This window comes from Protopterus annectens, chromosome 5.part0 (assembly GCF_019279795.1).
Source record: "Protopterus annectens isolate FY-2018-M chromosome 5.part0, PAN1.0, whole genome shotgun sequence".
NCBI classification, from domain to species: domain Eukaryota; kingdom Metazoa; phylum Chordata; order Ceratodontiformes; family Protopteridae; genus Protopterus; species Protopterus annectens.
This window is the reverse complement of record NC_056735.1, coordinates 1,883,308,329-1,883,324,833: the sequence shown is the minus strand read 5'-3', so window position 1 is coordinate 1,883,324,833 and position 16,505 is coordinate 1,883,308,329. Positions and strand designations below refer to the sequence as shown.

Here is a 16,505-nt window from a genome sequence, read left to right as displayed (position 1 = left end):
AAATGTAGTGGATGTGTGTGATAAATTAGTTAATGCACCAGTTGCAGACTTTCTGGGTCTGAAAAGATGAAGGGAAGGCTGTTACTCTAAGCCTGATGCTGCCGCTTTGTGTTGAATATGATGTAAGGTTTTCCTTATATTTATACTTAGATCACAAAAGAGATGGTGAGACAGAGAGACATTCAGTCCTGTGCAGTCTATCCATTTCTTCTAAAACTACCCTGCTAAAAATGTCACAGGTTATAACATCTTTGTTTTTCCCCCTTCCTACTTTCTTTCTTCTTTTTCATTTGCAATTATTCCAGAAAATGAAATGTGGTTCAATAAGGGTTCCAGTACAAATGCACTGTAAAGTATTAGACTATACATTGAACATCATTTCTAACATAATCTTTACCCATATCTTAGCAGTGCTGTAGTCTTCTTTACATACTAGGATGGTCTCTTTTAAGCAAATATTATGTGTGTACTCAACTTTAAATGTTATATTCTACACCAGTGCAAGTAGCAATCATGCTATTGCTGCCTAGAATGTGCATTCTCACACATAAATCAATCTGTTGTTTCCTTATATTTCATCGAGACATCTAAGAATGAGTCACAATTCATTGATTTTTAATTTTTGGGAAGCATGACTTAAAAAAAATGAAAAGTAAAAAAAATAAATAATTTTTGTAGGTAGGCAACCTCCACCTACTCTCCTGGATTCCTTTACCCCCACAGCTCATAACTTATATATACACAAACCAATTTCATGGTTATACTACAGTGACAAAAAGTGAAAAATTTACTGCACTCCAGAACTGGATCAGTCCTTGCAGCTAGCTGTGGTTTTGAGGAATATCAGAAAAATAAAATTTTACCAAAGCCATTTGATGGGAAATGCCTCGCCATTTGATAAATAATTGCAAGCCCACAGCACCTATGGTGAGGCTATGTTTAAGAATAGTTTTGGTACTATATGGAACAAGTTGCCTGGCTCAGTCAGAAATACCTGTAAGGAAGCCAGGTTCACACTCCAACCTCACATACTCAACATAAAAAAATGTGATAATATAATCCCAAGATCACATAACTACCTCACTTCAATGTAGACCCTTATATACTGTATTGACCTTCACATCATGCATTTCACTTATAAATACATTTTCCTTTTTTTCTGTATATAATGTTGAAAGCCACCTTATTAGACCTACTCTACATTTACACACAAAAGAGTTTTCTATTTTATGAGAAAAAATATTTCAGTTCATGTTATGTTATTCTTCAATATTAACTATTAGTATAAGATGTTTTCATATTTATTACAGAACATTTATTCATTATATTGCTATTAATTATCTTATTTTGATGTCATGACATGTTGCATTATTATTATTAATTTGTATTATTATGTATTCTTTATTTTTATCAATCTTCAGTGATGGAGCTTTTCACCCCAGGCTTCACCGAAAACAGCCCTCAGCAAAGTCTGATAACATGCATAATTAGCATTTGCACCACAAGCCAAATATACTGGATAAGTTTTTTTGAGTGTTTACTTTAATAATAATGATATCACTATGTAGTGTCATACACAAAGGTTTTTCTCAGCACTGTACCAGTATTCATCTGTAAACTATTACATCAGAGTGAGAAATAACTATATCCAGGCTGCATGAGACAAATTGCCTGCCAAGTTATAATCTGGTAAAAACACAGATGGAATGAGTTCTTCACAAGTTTCAGTAAGAAATAATAGCTTTAAGAGTAATGAAAGAAGCAGCTTTGAAATAGCCGATACTTGTGCCTGCAAGGTTACTTGGAAATGATTGCTTTTTTTACTGCCTGTTAGAAGTTTGACCATTACTTGCACTTCCTCCAATGACTGCTCCCACACACTAATACTTTTCTAATTTTTAACAGCAACTGCTTGTTCTCCGAGAGGAATTAAAAACCAAAAACTCAGAACTTGACAAAGCAAAGCAGGAACAAACCCAGACACAAGCACTTTTCAGTGTTCTTCAACAAAGTGTAAGTAATATACACATTTTTATTAAAGGTATGTTGCTTTATAACTGTAAAAAGCAGATATTTTCCTTGAACTTTCTTCACTTCAATGTTCAGTTCCTCGTGATATAAAATCGCCAAGGAATCTGTTAAAAGAAGGGTCTCACAAAACACATTTCCACGTGCACAGACAGACACACAGGCATATCCAGAAAGACACACAAACGCACATGCACACAGACCCATGTGCATGCATACATACAGATGCATGCTTACACACACAAGTATACACACACACACACACACACACACACACACACACACACACACACACACACACACACACACACACACGATATATACATATATACATACACAGGTACATGCACACACTCACACCCAAATGCACACATCTACAGGTGCCTGCATACAAACATGCACACACACACACACACACACACACACACACACACACACACACACACACACACACACACACACACACACAAATGATATATACATACACAGGTATATGCACACACTCACACCCAAATGCACACATCCATGGGTGCCTGCATACAAACACACACACACACACACACACACACACACACACACACACACACACACACACACACACACACACACACACACATCCACACCGTTAATGGGTACACATTGTCTACTCATCATGATCCATAAGTAGCTGGCTGTAAGAAGATGCTGATTCATATCACAACAAAAAACAGATAAGATTAACTTTGTTGGAATGTTATTTACTGTTACCACATACTACATATTATGTAACACTATTCTCTGTTAATGCAAGAATGTCAGTAAATGGGAAGACCTGGATCTTCCTGCTTTGATGTCACATGTGCCTTCCCCAGTATGAGACATAATGCACAAAGGCACAACTAACTCCTCAACAAGAAGAAAGTGCAGATGAAGTTGATGTATTAAAATGCTGAGTAATATGCCACCAGTCCTGCTGAGGACATGAAATCCTGACTAACAGGGTGTACATGTTTATCCTTATTCATTTTAACTTCATTGTTTGAGAATTGTTATTACTAAGGTTGATGTCCTGAGATGCAGTTCTGTATATAAGTCTCAGCAGTTGATGTATGCTTTCTCTTCCATATATGATTCCATAAAAATATATTGCAGGATCAGATTCCTTAAAACTGGAATAGGGTCTTGTTTTCATTTTCTTACTTCATTTGCCCTGACCCAAAATAAATACATACGTATACACACATGTACACATGCTGATAGATATGCATATAACTGGACTTAAAAAATAGTCTCTAAGTTTACTGTACTGCAAATGAACATATTGCAAACAAGTTGAAACTTTTGCAGTTTTGCAGAAATAACATTTGATAATATATAAATAGAATAGTACCACTTTTAAATGCTAGCTACCCTTAAGCTTACGATGCATGCTAGATGTCATCTGGTCATTCTGTATTCATCAGTTCTTGCCATGACAGCAAATGAAATAGAAGTATTCAAGTTTTCCTCTGTGTTTCTGTCAGCATACCTGTTTTTCAATGGTTCTGGGAGAATTGAAGGAATCCATGATCTTGCAGTATCATGTGATTCTGCCCTGCAGTTTGTTTAATTATATTATATATTATATAAGTATAATTAATGCCGCAGTGGTACAGCAGTAGCATTGTTACCTCACAGCAAGAGGTTCTCCCGTTCGATTCTCAGCTGGGCTTGGGAGTGCCTTCAGTGTGGAGTCTGCATGTCCTTCCTGCAGTTGGGTAGCGTTCGAAAGATATGCATGCATAAATGGGCGTGCCTTTGTTGAAGGTTGAGTGTCGAGCTGGCACCTCGGCGTTTCATAAAAAATCTACTGCCAATCATTAGCGGACCGGAGTTCCGCTGTGGTGACTCCTTAATGGGAAAAGCCGAAAGACAAACAACAACAACATTATATATGTATGATTGTATCACCACTGTTTAACAACACAAATGATCATCAACACACAATGAATGAACAAAGATGGGTGACTGCACAAATGTGTTACATACAAAATAGCAAATCATAAAACATTGACAAGTTCTCTTTACCACTATCAATAAACTTCAGTTACAAAACCCAGATCAAGCATTGTCTAAATAGCAGTACTCTTATGGAAAGGCTTTTAGTAACCTAATATGTAGATGTATGGTTAGGGCAGGAGTAGGTTTTGGGTTAGCACACATGAGTAAGGCTGTTCAAGGGGATTCCCTAACCCTGCCCAACCATAATCCTACACATTACATTACTAAAAATGCTTTTCCCTAACAGTGTCATAACATAAGCTAAAAGGATACAGCATACACACTCAGTCAAACAGGAACAACACTAAATCCATCTCTTCACCTTAGCCTAACTCTAACCCTACCTTGTGAACACTTACACATATACACTACCCACTGTAATGCAATCTTGCACATTTTTACAACCACCTTTACAGTCAATCATACATTTTCCTGCACACTTCTACATACCTACAATGTATAAAACTTGAAGTCAGTCAACTTTGATTCATACAAATGTGCAGTTACACATTTGTGCTGTCACTCATTTTTATACCTGCACAAACATTGCTGATTAACTTTTAAATGACAACCGTGTATGTGTGTGTGTGTGTGTGTGTGTGTGTGTGTGTGTGTGTGTGTGTGTGTGTGTGTAATGTATATATGTATCTATCTATCTATATATATATATATATATATATATATATATATATATATATACATACACAAATACATATCTATACACCTATATCTAGCTGTATCTTTTTCTATATATCCACTCACCTGCACACATATATACATATATACATACACACACACACACACACACACACACACACACACACATATTTCTGTCCATTCATGATATAATAACAAGCATAAAATAGGTTGAAACATGTCATGTCTACAACTAGTAGAGACAGGTTTATTAGCCTGAATCATTAATAAAGACTTGTGTGTCACTCTGCATTTAAATGCCAGTACGCTGGAACATAGGTATGTCTTTAAGAGGTAGTTGGTAGTAATAATGCTAAGGTGGGGTGAGAAGGGCAACTGCCTTGTACAGAAAGTGTTACAGATGTGCCGTCAGCTGATTTCTCTTTAATGCAGTACTGGCTTTTAAAAGCCAGCCTTGCATTTGCAGTCATATTTGAGCACTGTAGCTCTCTTTGTGTGGTCTAAACTATGGCAACTACATTGTGGCTAGTAATTCACTATAGCTTAAAAGTAAAAAAATCTTTTTTTCTTTAACTAAAACATGGGTTCCATACATGGGGGCCATAAACTCTAGCAACTGTTTGCTAAATTTGTAGCAAGGAGTTTGCTACAGTTTAAAATAAGAAATTAATTGTTGTTATTGTCGTTGTTAGTAAAAGGTGCTAAAGGAGAGTCAGGGCAGGGCACAGAAATGGGACCTTACTAACTAGGGCAGAAGGGAAGGTGGAGCATGTATTTCATTTGACCAGCTGGCTGACTTTTTTTTTTTTTCTCTTCAGTGAAAGAGCTGGATGTAACTGCAACAAGCTGGTCCAGTGAATTGCTTTTTTTCTTGATTATTTATTTATTTATTCATAGGTTTATAGGTGTGTACTAGGCTAATGGCCCTGGAGCCTTTAAAAGCCTAGCACATAGGTTTACCCTGGATTTTTTGCTGTTCACTTGAAGATCTGAGGGGATGGGCCACTAATCCAGGGTACCAGTACAGGACGCTACTTGAGCCAGCTGTGCTTCTGGTAGTTGGCATATCCATCATGATGCTTTCATTAAGGGAAGTTTGTAATTCTTTGCCAGGGTCTTTCTGCTATAGTTCTATGAATATATATCAATTAAACAATGTACATTACATTTAGGATTGATATAGTGAAGCACAAACCCTCAAAAGCAAAGGCCTGTATTGAACTCATCAGAATCCTTACAATAATCAGAAATACCTAAAAGAGTGTTTTTGCCCTGGCTCTTCCGCCACACCCTGCTTGTTATGCATAACAAATCCACAACTGCACAACAGCAAGGAAGAAGAGAAAATCCCTTAAACTGCTTACAGCAGATCTTGGCCAAAACACACCCCACATACAAATGGTCAGTGTAAATGACCAGAGCATAGCAATTCACTTCCAGTCAGACTGCACTTAATCGAGCACTGTACTATTCAACAAAATAATTTTGATATAATGCACCAAGATGATTTTTAGCGGCCCTAATTTAAAGAATATTTGACATATATATTTATATATCTTTTTATCTTTCGGTTTTTGTATATACAAACACATATATATCTACCGTGGGGGTGATTCTGATTTCCAAGGTAGCTTCTTTTTGTCTTTCTGGTGGTGCTCTTATTCAGAGGGTAATCTCAATCCCAATTTTTGTACTGTCTGCTGAAAGTTGCAGAAGTCATTAAACTTAACCTGTTGAAGCTGAAGAAATCTCCGGAGCCATTTGTGTCTTCAAAAAAGTTTTATTAATTGATGAGGCAGATGAGCATTGCTCTTAAGAAGACACAAAATGCTTATGATATATATATATATATATATATATATATATATATATAGAGAGAGAGAGAGAGAGAGAGATATGCAATCCACTACAGGTGGTCGAAGCAGAAAATGTTGAGTACATAGTGCTTGAACAAATGTGTTTGAAACTACTGTAATCAAACACACTTAAAAAACTCAAATAACAAAAAAGACTTGTAAATCTTTTTTGTAGGGGGCAAGCACCTCTGTAGCCCTGTAAACCCCATGGTACTTGTATATACCAAGTCAGAGATCATGCTACAGTGGGGAAAAGACACATTTCTAATCACACTTTTTTGAGCTCTCACCTATGAAAGGACCAGCATTTTGCAATCTTTTCATATTTGATTGCTTTTGCCAGTTTTATCACTTTTCAAACTGTAGGCTGCATCCTACATGAACTCAGGCAGGAACTTGCAGCACCATTAGGCACCCTATTCAACAAAAGCTTGAGTACCGGCTTCTTCCCAGCCAAGTGGAGGACAACTACTGTCATCCCTTTGAACAAAGGGGGAGCGTCCACCGATTCAGGAAATTATAGACCCATCAGCCTAACTTGCCTGATCTGCAAGGCCATGGGGCAGATTATCATGGACCTCATTAACAAGGACATTGGCAACATCCAAACACTTGATCCCACACAGTTTGGTGGTTTTGTCAAGGGGAGGTCATGCCTGTTAAATTTGGTCGACTTCTTTGAGACACCAAGGCCATAGATGAGGGGAAGACGGTGCATACCACCTGTACCTTGACCTGGCCAAAGCCTTCGATACTATTCCCCACTCAGGTATAATACATAAACTCTCTCAACTAGGCATCAAATCATATGTTGCCAGATGAGTAGCAAACTGGCTCACTGATAGAACCCACCTAGTCAAAATAGGGGAAGCCACCTCAAGTTCATAGGTTCATAGGTGTGTACTAGGCTAATGGCCTTGGAGCCTTTACAAGCCTAGCCCATAGAAGTGCCCTGACATTGTGCCACCAGACATCAGTTCCCAGTGCCTCTATCAAGTAGAGCCACTGGATTGATCCCTTGGGTGAACTTTCTATTTCCCATCCACTCATCAAGATTTCTCTTGAAGAGGGCCAGTGAGGTGCTCTGCTTGACATGTATGGGAAGTCTATTCCAGAGCATGGGCAGTCTGTGGGTTATGAACCTGTCCCACCAGCATGTTCTGTTAATTGTGGTAATGAGGTTGAGGTCTCTGGAGTGCGTAGTGTGGAGGGATTGGGATTTCTTTAGATGTAGCATTTCTAACAGAGCTGGGTCAGACATGGCTTTGTAAGTCAAGCAGAGATCACCTCTTAGTTGACAATATGAGACAGAGAATAGCTGGAGTTTTTTGAGTCTGTCCATGTAGGACATGTGTTTAAGGCTTAGGATTCTCTTTGTGAGGTACTTTTGCGGCCTCTCCAGCTGTTGCAGGTGTCTAGTGAGGTACATGCCAAATGGGGCATTATACTCTATGATTGGTCTAATGAGGGAAGAGTAGAGGGAAATGATGACCTCTTTCTTCCTGGATGCAAAACCCTTGGTAATGAGATGTGCCAAGTAGAAGGACTTTCTAACCACAATGCCAATGTGGTGGTCGAAGGAGAGGGTGCTGTCACCCTGTGTCCCCAGATCTCTTATAACTCGTTCAGTGTTCAGTGGGCTCCCATTGATGTGGCAATTAGCGGAAAAAGAGTTTTTCCCAAAGGGGATGACGATGCATTTTTTGGCATTATGATTAAGGCCATGGTTTTGACACCAGTCATTGGTCTCAGTGAAACCTTTCTGCAGGATGTCTGCATCACTTGGGGAGTTAATAATGGCTCCCAGCTTGCTGTTGTCTGTGAACCTGGTCAGCCAGAGGCCCACTGTGTTGGCCTGGACTTCTGAGAAGTAGATGCCAAACAGGAGAGGACCCAGGACTGATACCTGTGGGACTCCACTCTTGACTGGTCGGCAGTCTGACTTGGAGTCTACTACTTTCACACTGTGGGTTCTGTCTGTGAGCCACTTTGCAACCCACCTAATGATATAGGGTTTGATACCTAATTTGGTGAGTTTATCAGTAATTCCTGAGTGAGGAGTGGTATCAAAGGCCTTGGTCAGATTGAGGTAGGCTGTATGAACTGCCTTACCCTCATCCACAGCTCTGGTGATTGACTCAAAGAAGTCAAGCAGGTTGCGCAGACATGATCTGCCTTTTTTAAAAAAACAACTTGCGTGGAATCTAGAGTTTGAAGATTCCCTATATCCTTGTTAATTAAGTCCATGATGATAAACTCCATAGCCTTACATATCAAACTCGTCAGGCTAATGGGGCAATAATTTCCAGGGTCTGTAGTTGCTCCTCCTTTATTGAGAGGGATAACTGTAGTAGTGCGCCATTCAGAAGGGACAAAGCCTGAGGTGAGGCTGTGAATGAACAGGGCACACAGATGTGGTGCCAGTTCACTTTGTAATTCATGTAGAACACAGCCATGGATATTGTCGGGTCTCATAGAAGCTGTATTCTTGGCCTTGGACAATGCAGCTTTAACCTGTGCTGCAGTAATGCTGGGTGCCTGGCATTGTTCCAGTATTGAGATTGGTCCTTTGGGGGGGGAGAGGGGTAAAGTTGGCACTGAATCTGTCAGCCAATATGTTGGCAATATCTTTTGGCTCAGTATAGGAGGTACCATTGTGCAGTAACTCAGAGCAAATCTGGGTATTGCCATGGAGATTCTTGATATAACTATAGAAGGCTTTGTGGTTGTTTTTAGTGTCTGCCACAATTCTGCCTTCATAGCTGGCTTTGAAGGTTTTGATGTGGGATCAGACCTGTAACAAGAGATGTACCCCAGAGATCAGTCTTGGGGCCTCTGCTGTTTGGAATATACTTCTCGGAGGTGCAGGCCAAATTTAGTGGGCTATGGCTGACCAAGTTTGCAGATGACTGCAGGATGGGTGCTGTCATCAATTCCCCTAATGATGTGGACATCCTCCAAGAGAGTGTCACCCAAAGAAATGGCTGGTGCCAGAAACATGGCCCCAAACTGAATGCCAAAAAATGCATCATCATCCCCTTTGAGAAGAGTGACATCCCCACAAATTATCACATTGATAATAAGGTCCTAAGCATGCAAACAGTTGTGAGGGACTTGTGAACCCAGGTTGATAAGAAACTGACTTTTGACCACCATACTGTCTCCGTTGTATGGAAAACTTTCTACATGACTCATCTCATTAGTAAGGGTATCTCACCCAAGCTGATCATAACATCCCTGTATTCTTCCCTTATAAGACCCATTATTGAGTACAATGCCCCTTTCGGCATGTACCTCACAAAGCGCATGCAGCAGCTGGAGAGACCACAGAGGTTCCTCACCCGGAGAATCCAGGGCCTCAAACATCTACCCTACACAGATAGTCTAAAAGCCCTTTCCCTCTGCTCAGTCTCCTACAGAATCCTCAGAGGTAACCTCTGTCTGGCATACAAAGCAATCTCAGACCCCACCCTGATGGGACTGCTGCATATCCATAAGTCAAGCTCCACTTGAGTAACCCACACGTGCAACCTCAACCTGGTCTGTGGCATCAGTAGGACTTGTTGACAGGACAGATTTGTGTCCCAGAGACTCCCCCTTTCATGGAATAGATTCTCTCTCCAAGTAAAGCAGAGTACCTCATTAAACCTTTTTAAGCGCAACCTGGATAACTGGATGGGGAACAGAAAATACACCCCTGTGATTCCACCTGTGTCCCTGCTGGACAGTGGCATAGGGTGCTAACTTGTTGCAACATGTGCTATATTCTTGGCTAGGCTTGTAAAGGCCTCAGGACCAATAGCCTAGTAACTTCCTATGATCCTATGTATGTGTATATGTATATATATATATATATATATATATATATATATATATATATATATATATACACACACACACACACACACACACACACACACACACACACGTATATATATATATATATATATATATATATATATATATATATATATATATATATATATATATGTATATCCATATATAAATATATAGAGCGAGAGATATGTGTTTATAAAGAGAAAGAAAGAGAGAGGTTCATAGGTACTTACTAGGCTACTGATCTGTGAGGATCTTAAGAAGCCAAATAAAGAAAGTTTCCAAATTACTTTAAATACTGGAAAATAATTCTGTAGAGTGTGTGTGTGTGTGTGTGTGTGTGTGTGTGTGTGTGTGTAGAATTTGCAAGCAGTTATGATGTTGCTTTAAGTATATATATAGTAAATAATAGTGTCTGTTTAGGAACATGGAAAAACTTTTGTTGCATTAGCTAGAGAAGTCTTGCTATCACTTTAAATGAGGATGGTGCTGTATTAGCTAAAGCAGGCCTGTTTAATGAAATAATTAATGCTGTATAGAAAGTTCATTCAGAGTGCTGTTTGCCCTTCTTAGAGGGAGATTTGATGCCCAGAACAGTGACTTAGGGAGAAGGAAACAGCAGAAGGAATGAAGACCTGGATGAGATTTTTGCTGTTGTAGGAATCTAAAAGAGAGAGAGCTACAAGGAGATTCAGAGAGGGAAAGAGACCTACTGAAAAGGATTGTTTCCCAGTAGTATGGAACTGTATTAAAGGTACCTACTGTGAATTTTTGATAAGCTATAAGACCTTTGTTTTGGGGACAGACAACATTTATATGCTTTTATACAATGTATTTGTTGTTTTATTTTTATTTATTTTTCCTTTTTTGACTGGGCTAGTCCCACTAGGCCAGTAGCCCCTCCACAGGAGAGACCTGAGGTGGAATTTATACTACTGAAATTTGGCCTGTGCATTGAGAAAATTCACCTATTCTTTGGAGTGGCTAGATGGTGCCAGAGTGCTTCTACAGCAGCAAGGAAGAGGCCTAAGGGAAGAAGCAACATAGAGGAGGAAAGAAAAGCTATGGAGAGTTTGGAGGTAGAAAGTGAGAATTTGGGGATAAATTATTTGATATGGAGCTTCAGAATGTAAACAAAAATTCCAGTGTGGTGGATGTTACGAATGAGAAGCATATACCTGTCTCCTTCGAGAAGGAAGTAAGAGAGTTTAATAAAGTGGTTTATTGAACTGGCATCAGGAGGGTTTGCAGATGATGTTCTTTTAAAAATAACAGGATGATCTAGGGGACAGTTCTGTTGTTTCATTGGGTGAGATGGCAGATAACTTTTTCAGAAGTGCTGTGGATGGTATTGTGGAAAAGAAACAAGGTAATGTGGCAGCAGAGAATGCAGCAGTTAAAACATATCCATTAGTGACAGAAAGTGAAAGAGAAAAGCAGCAGCAAACTGAGGAGGAGTCTGGTTTTGTGGCAGCAGATAACGCAGTAACTAAAACATATGCATCAATGACAGCAGGCAAAAAAGGGAAGCATCAAACTGAAAGTAAAACTGTTTTTTTTAAAAAAGAAAGAGAAGACCAGCTGTGAAAATAAGAACAAAAATGTCAACAATAGACAGATATTGTGTACAGGACAATTTTATAATTGTTCTGGGTTTCAAAGCTCAAACAATTCGGTCTTTTATACATATTGGGACTGAGACTTTTTGTGACTTAACATTTGAAACGTTTGGACTGATGATGAAATTTCTGGTACTGTGTAATAAAAAGAAGGGCATCTATCCATGGAACAAATAAATATTTGTTTTCTGGTAACAACTTAAATGTTAAAAAAATGTTACTTTGCAGTTTAGAACTGATGAACTGGAAGAAGATGTTAAAACCATGCAGGGTCTGTGTGAAACTCTTGATAATATTGCGAAAGTTAAAGATGAAAGAAACTTATGGATCTGAGGGTAGAGGCTGGAAGCTGTTTTGAAATGTGAAAGAAAAAACACATGGTGAAACACTTGCCAAGTGTTATTTTTGTGGTTGTTCATAATAGGACATTAAGATATGCTGACAAGCCTAAATCATGTATAGAAATGTATTAGAGAATGTAGAGAGTAATCGAAAAGAGTATTATGATATGGAAAAAGAAATGTATAAAAGAAATAAAGAAAACTAATCTCATTTAATTAATGATTGTGACAAGGTACAATGTAACCTGTATGGGGAGAAAGGACATGCAAAAAGGTGTGTGCCTGAATGCAGGTTGTATAAAAATGGGCACTTTTGGATGGATTGACAAGATCAAACCATAAATAATGAAAATGGAGGGGAAAAGGAAGAAAACATACACGAGGAAGGACAGCAAAAGGCTGGGGAAAGTATGAACAAGGTGAAGAAGAAACTGTAGAAGAAGAAAAAATATGGAATGGAAAACGAGGAGAGAAAAGAGAGTGGATGCAGGAAGAGAGATTAGGAGAAGGGATTGATAATAATATTTTTTTTAAGTTCTAGCTAGTGGAAAATCTGATTCTGAGGATCCAAGGAAAAATCAGTTGGCAAAAGAGTGAAAATAAGAAAATGAAAATTTAGAAATATTTCCCCTAAACTTAAAAAGAAGGAAAAATAAAAATTTTAGAGTGCTTGCAGTAAATGTGAACTGTATTACACCATAAGAAGGATAGGGATACTGGAATAGTGTGCTAAATGTGATGTGGATGTTATTCCGTTAGAGGGATGTGAGATTCAGGACAAGTAAGGAAAGAACTGAACACTGTTCTGGAGTGCATGTGTCGAGTAAAAAAAAACAGTCAAAATTTTAGATGTAACATTAGTAAGAAAGAGAAGGTTAACTGTTGTGCATGTGAGATTGCGAGAACAAGTTTATAGAATTATAGCATTATATGCTTATATAACCGCCAAGTAAAGAGAGAATTTGTTTCATCAAATATTTAAGCATGTGGTGGTTAAAATAAAAATTATAATTGCTGAGGACTTTAATTTTTATTTAAAGGAAAAATGCAAAAAGAAAGGGAAAGGTGTAAAAAATACAGTAAGTGATAAAATGTAGTAAATTAGTTTTGTGGAGCAAAAGTCAATGGACTTAAAGAAGAGGAGGCACTTGGATCTGAAATTGATTACTTTGTATTATCAGAAGGCTTGGGGTAGCAGATAGAGATACAGTTGTTACAGGATTTTCAGATCATTTAGCAATATAGATAGAGGTGATGGAAGAAAGGGAGTATATTAAAACAGGAAAGGGAATACAAAGAATAAAATAAAAATTATGGGATGAAATTGGAAAGTGGAAAGTATTGTAGTCATAGCAGGATCATTTAACCATGAAGGACTTCTATAAAAAACAGTCTGAATGGTGGATTGAATTTAAAATACAGTACAAAAAAGTGTTTTTTTTTCCAATGATCGGATGATATAAGAAAGGAAGAGAAAGTGAAGTATGAGATAATGCATATAAATGTATTAAGAGAATTTAGAGAACAATACAAGGTAGTATTATGATAAGGAAAAAGAAATATATAAATGAAATCAAGAAAAAATTAAGACATTGCTGTTTAGGCAGAGATATTATTTACAAGGGAGCAGGGAGGAGGTATCTACATATATGGCTAAGATAGTAAAAGAGGAAATTAGTATAATGAAGTAAATTAAAAAATATAAAAGGAGAGATTATAAGAACATGAACAAAGTATGAGTATTGTAGTACAGCATGTAGAAATATGTTTAAGAGTAAAAAGAAGGAAAATAGGAGAGAGAGAGAGAGAGAGAATGAAAGGTAAAAAAAAATACAGAAATACTTCATGAAGAATTTGAAAAAGAAATTACTATTACTGAATTGGATGCAGGTCTTAACAAAGTAAATTTTGTTTCAGTATCAGGCTCAGATGGTATATTTATTTATTTATTTTTATTTTACATTTGTTAACCGGGGGTGTCTGGGCCAAAGGCCCCTTTTCAGCAGAGGGCCGGTGAGAAAAGCTCCACACAGAAAGACAATTACAGATACATTTAGATGTTTAAACAGAATCATAATGCATAAAAATTTACAATACACATGTTTTTCCAGTGGTATGAAGACAGCACAATACAGGGGAATCAAAAAATATTAATTAATAATACTAATAATAATTAATACATTTCATGGTCTCGAGTTGTGGTTTGAAACACAATATAATGCATACATAGTACATTAGGGTATTTTTGCATTAGTATGAAGACAGCCCAACAGAGGAAAATAAACCTTCATTAGTAGTATCAATCAGTACATAGTTTCATGGTAACCATTTGTAAGTAAAACAGTGGTAGTACTAGTTAATGACTTTGTTTAAAAGTAGTAGTTATTTAACGTGATGGGGTCAGTATATGTGAGTGAGACTTAGAATTTTGTAAGTAAGATGGCCATAGTATATGTTCCTTGACTGATTGCTCTATCCTTGGGAGCAGTTGTATTATAGTGTATAGTATGTGCAAGAAATGAATGGATTGACAATGAGAGTATTTTGTAAGTAAGCTGAATAAATGGTTGAAGGAATGGTTTCTTTATAAAGAGTTATGCAGTGACATATTAAAATTTATATGGAAGAAAGACGAGAAGAATGAAATAAACAATAGGAGACCCGTAACAATAAATAACACAGAGGAAAATGGGAGGAAGGATGAGAGATATTATAGAAGAAAGTATACATGGTATAAAAGGGAAGGGATGTGAAGAACTGTTTTTGGTTGTGAGAGAAAATGTGGATGATATTACAAGTCGAAGGGAGGATGCGAAACTTATGATATGTGATATCAGCAAGGTATTTGATACCATAGGACATGATGTTTTGTGGGATGTTATGAAGAAGCATGGTATAGGCAACAGATTTAGGAGAGTGTGCATGTCAGCATATCAAAACAATAAAGTGAAATTGTTAGTGAGTGGGTGGCTGAGTAAAGAAATATGCATGAATTGAGGTATAAGAAAATGATATCCCTATCCCATGAGTGGAATATCGCTTATTTTGGTAATGAATGCAATGGTGAGTGAAGTAGTTTATATAATGAAAGATGCTAGATATGCAATGCAAGATGATGTGGTGATTCCAGTTGTGTTGACATATGCAGATGATATAGCTGTAGTTGCCAAGATTAAAATATGGATGAGGGAAGTGTTGGTTTGTCTAAAAAAATGTTTAAAAGCAATAGGAGTGGCCTTCAGTAAAGCTAAAAGTAAGAGTTTGAATAATGTGGTGAGAGTTGGGGTGTGTATTTTTCAATGAATAAAATGTCTTTACTAGAGATAAAATATAAGAAAATGATGTAGTTATGATGTAATGGGAGGTTTTGATAAAATAAATGAAAGAAAGATGCCTTCTTTAGAGGACATATAGATTAGCATTCAGGAAGAATGCTTATCTGGTGAATTCTGTATTAATGGGAAAAGTACCATAAATGTCAACTTTTATATGATCCCAGAAAAATATGAAAAGGAAATTCTGCAATTGATATTTTCTTTCATATGTGGTTCAAGATTAAAGCCAGTGAACAAGTATGTTGTGTATGAGTGAAGATGAAGGGGGATTGGGGTTAATAAATCCAGTTGTTTTTTCTACTTCTTTAAACTTGAGCAAAGTATTAAAGTGGGAAAAGGAAGAAAATAAGGAATTAATAGTGGTAATACATAAATATACAAGTACAAAAAAAGACTAAGAAAATGAGAAAAAGAATATGTAAATGAAAACATTAAACATTATCAATAAAGAAATACTAATAGGGAAAATAAGCATTAATTATATAGAGAAAGTTTGAGGGATGTGGTATAATAATGTGAATAAACAATATCATTATGTAAATCTGTGGGAAAATTTATCAGAAGAAGTTATTAAAACAATAAAAATAAGAAAACAGCGGTATATAAAGATAGTAGGTATTATAATTTCCTATGGAGCCTGGTAATAAATAAGTTACCAGTAAAGGGGAATATGCTATATAAAAAGAAAAATGAAAGTGTGTGCTTATTTTATGAGCAGGAAGAGCCAACAAGGCATGTTTTTCTTTTTTTTTTTTTTTTTTTTGAAATTTAAAAGAGTGGTGAAACTTGGGGAAAAGTTGTATGAAGAAATTA

The 16,505-nt window shown here is 37.1% G+C and overlaps 1 protein-coding gene across 1 annotated transcript in view; it reads left to right on the top strand.

Annotated features, from left to right (window-relative positions):
• The window catches only part of ENOX1 (ecto-NOX disulfide-thiol exchanger 1), a 2,044,058-nt gene that overhangs the window by 1,648,827 nt on the left and 378,726 nt on the right, over window positions 1-16,505 (top strand). Inside the window, exon 12 of the mRNA XM_044071707.1 lies at window positions 1,906-2,013. Coding sequence (XP_043927642.1) covers window positions 1,906-2,013 — 108 coding nt within the window. The remainder of the gene's footprint in view (window positions 1-1,905; window positions 2,014-16,505) is intronic.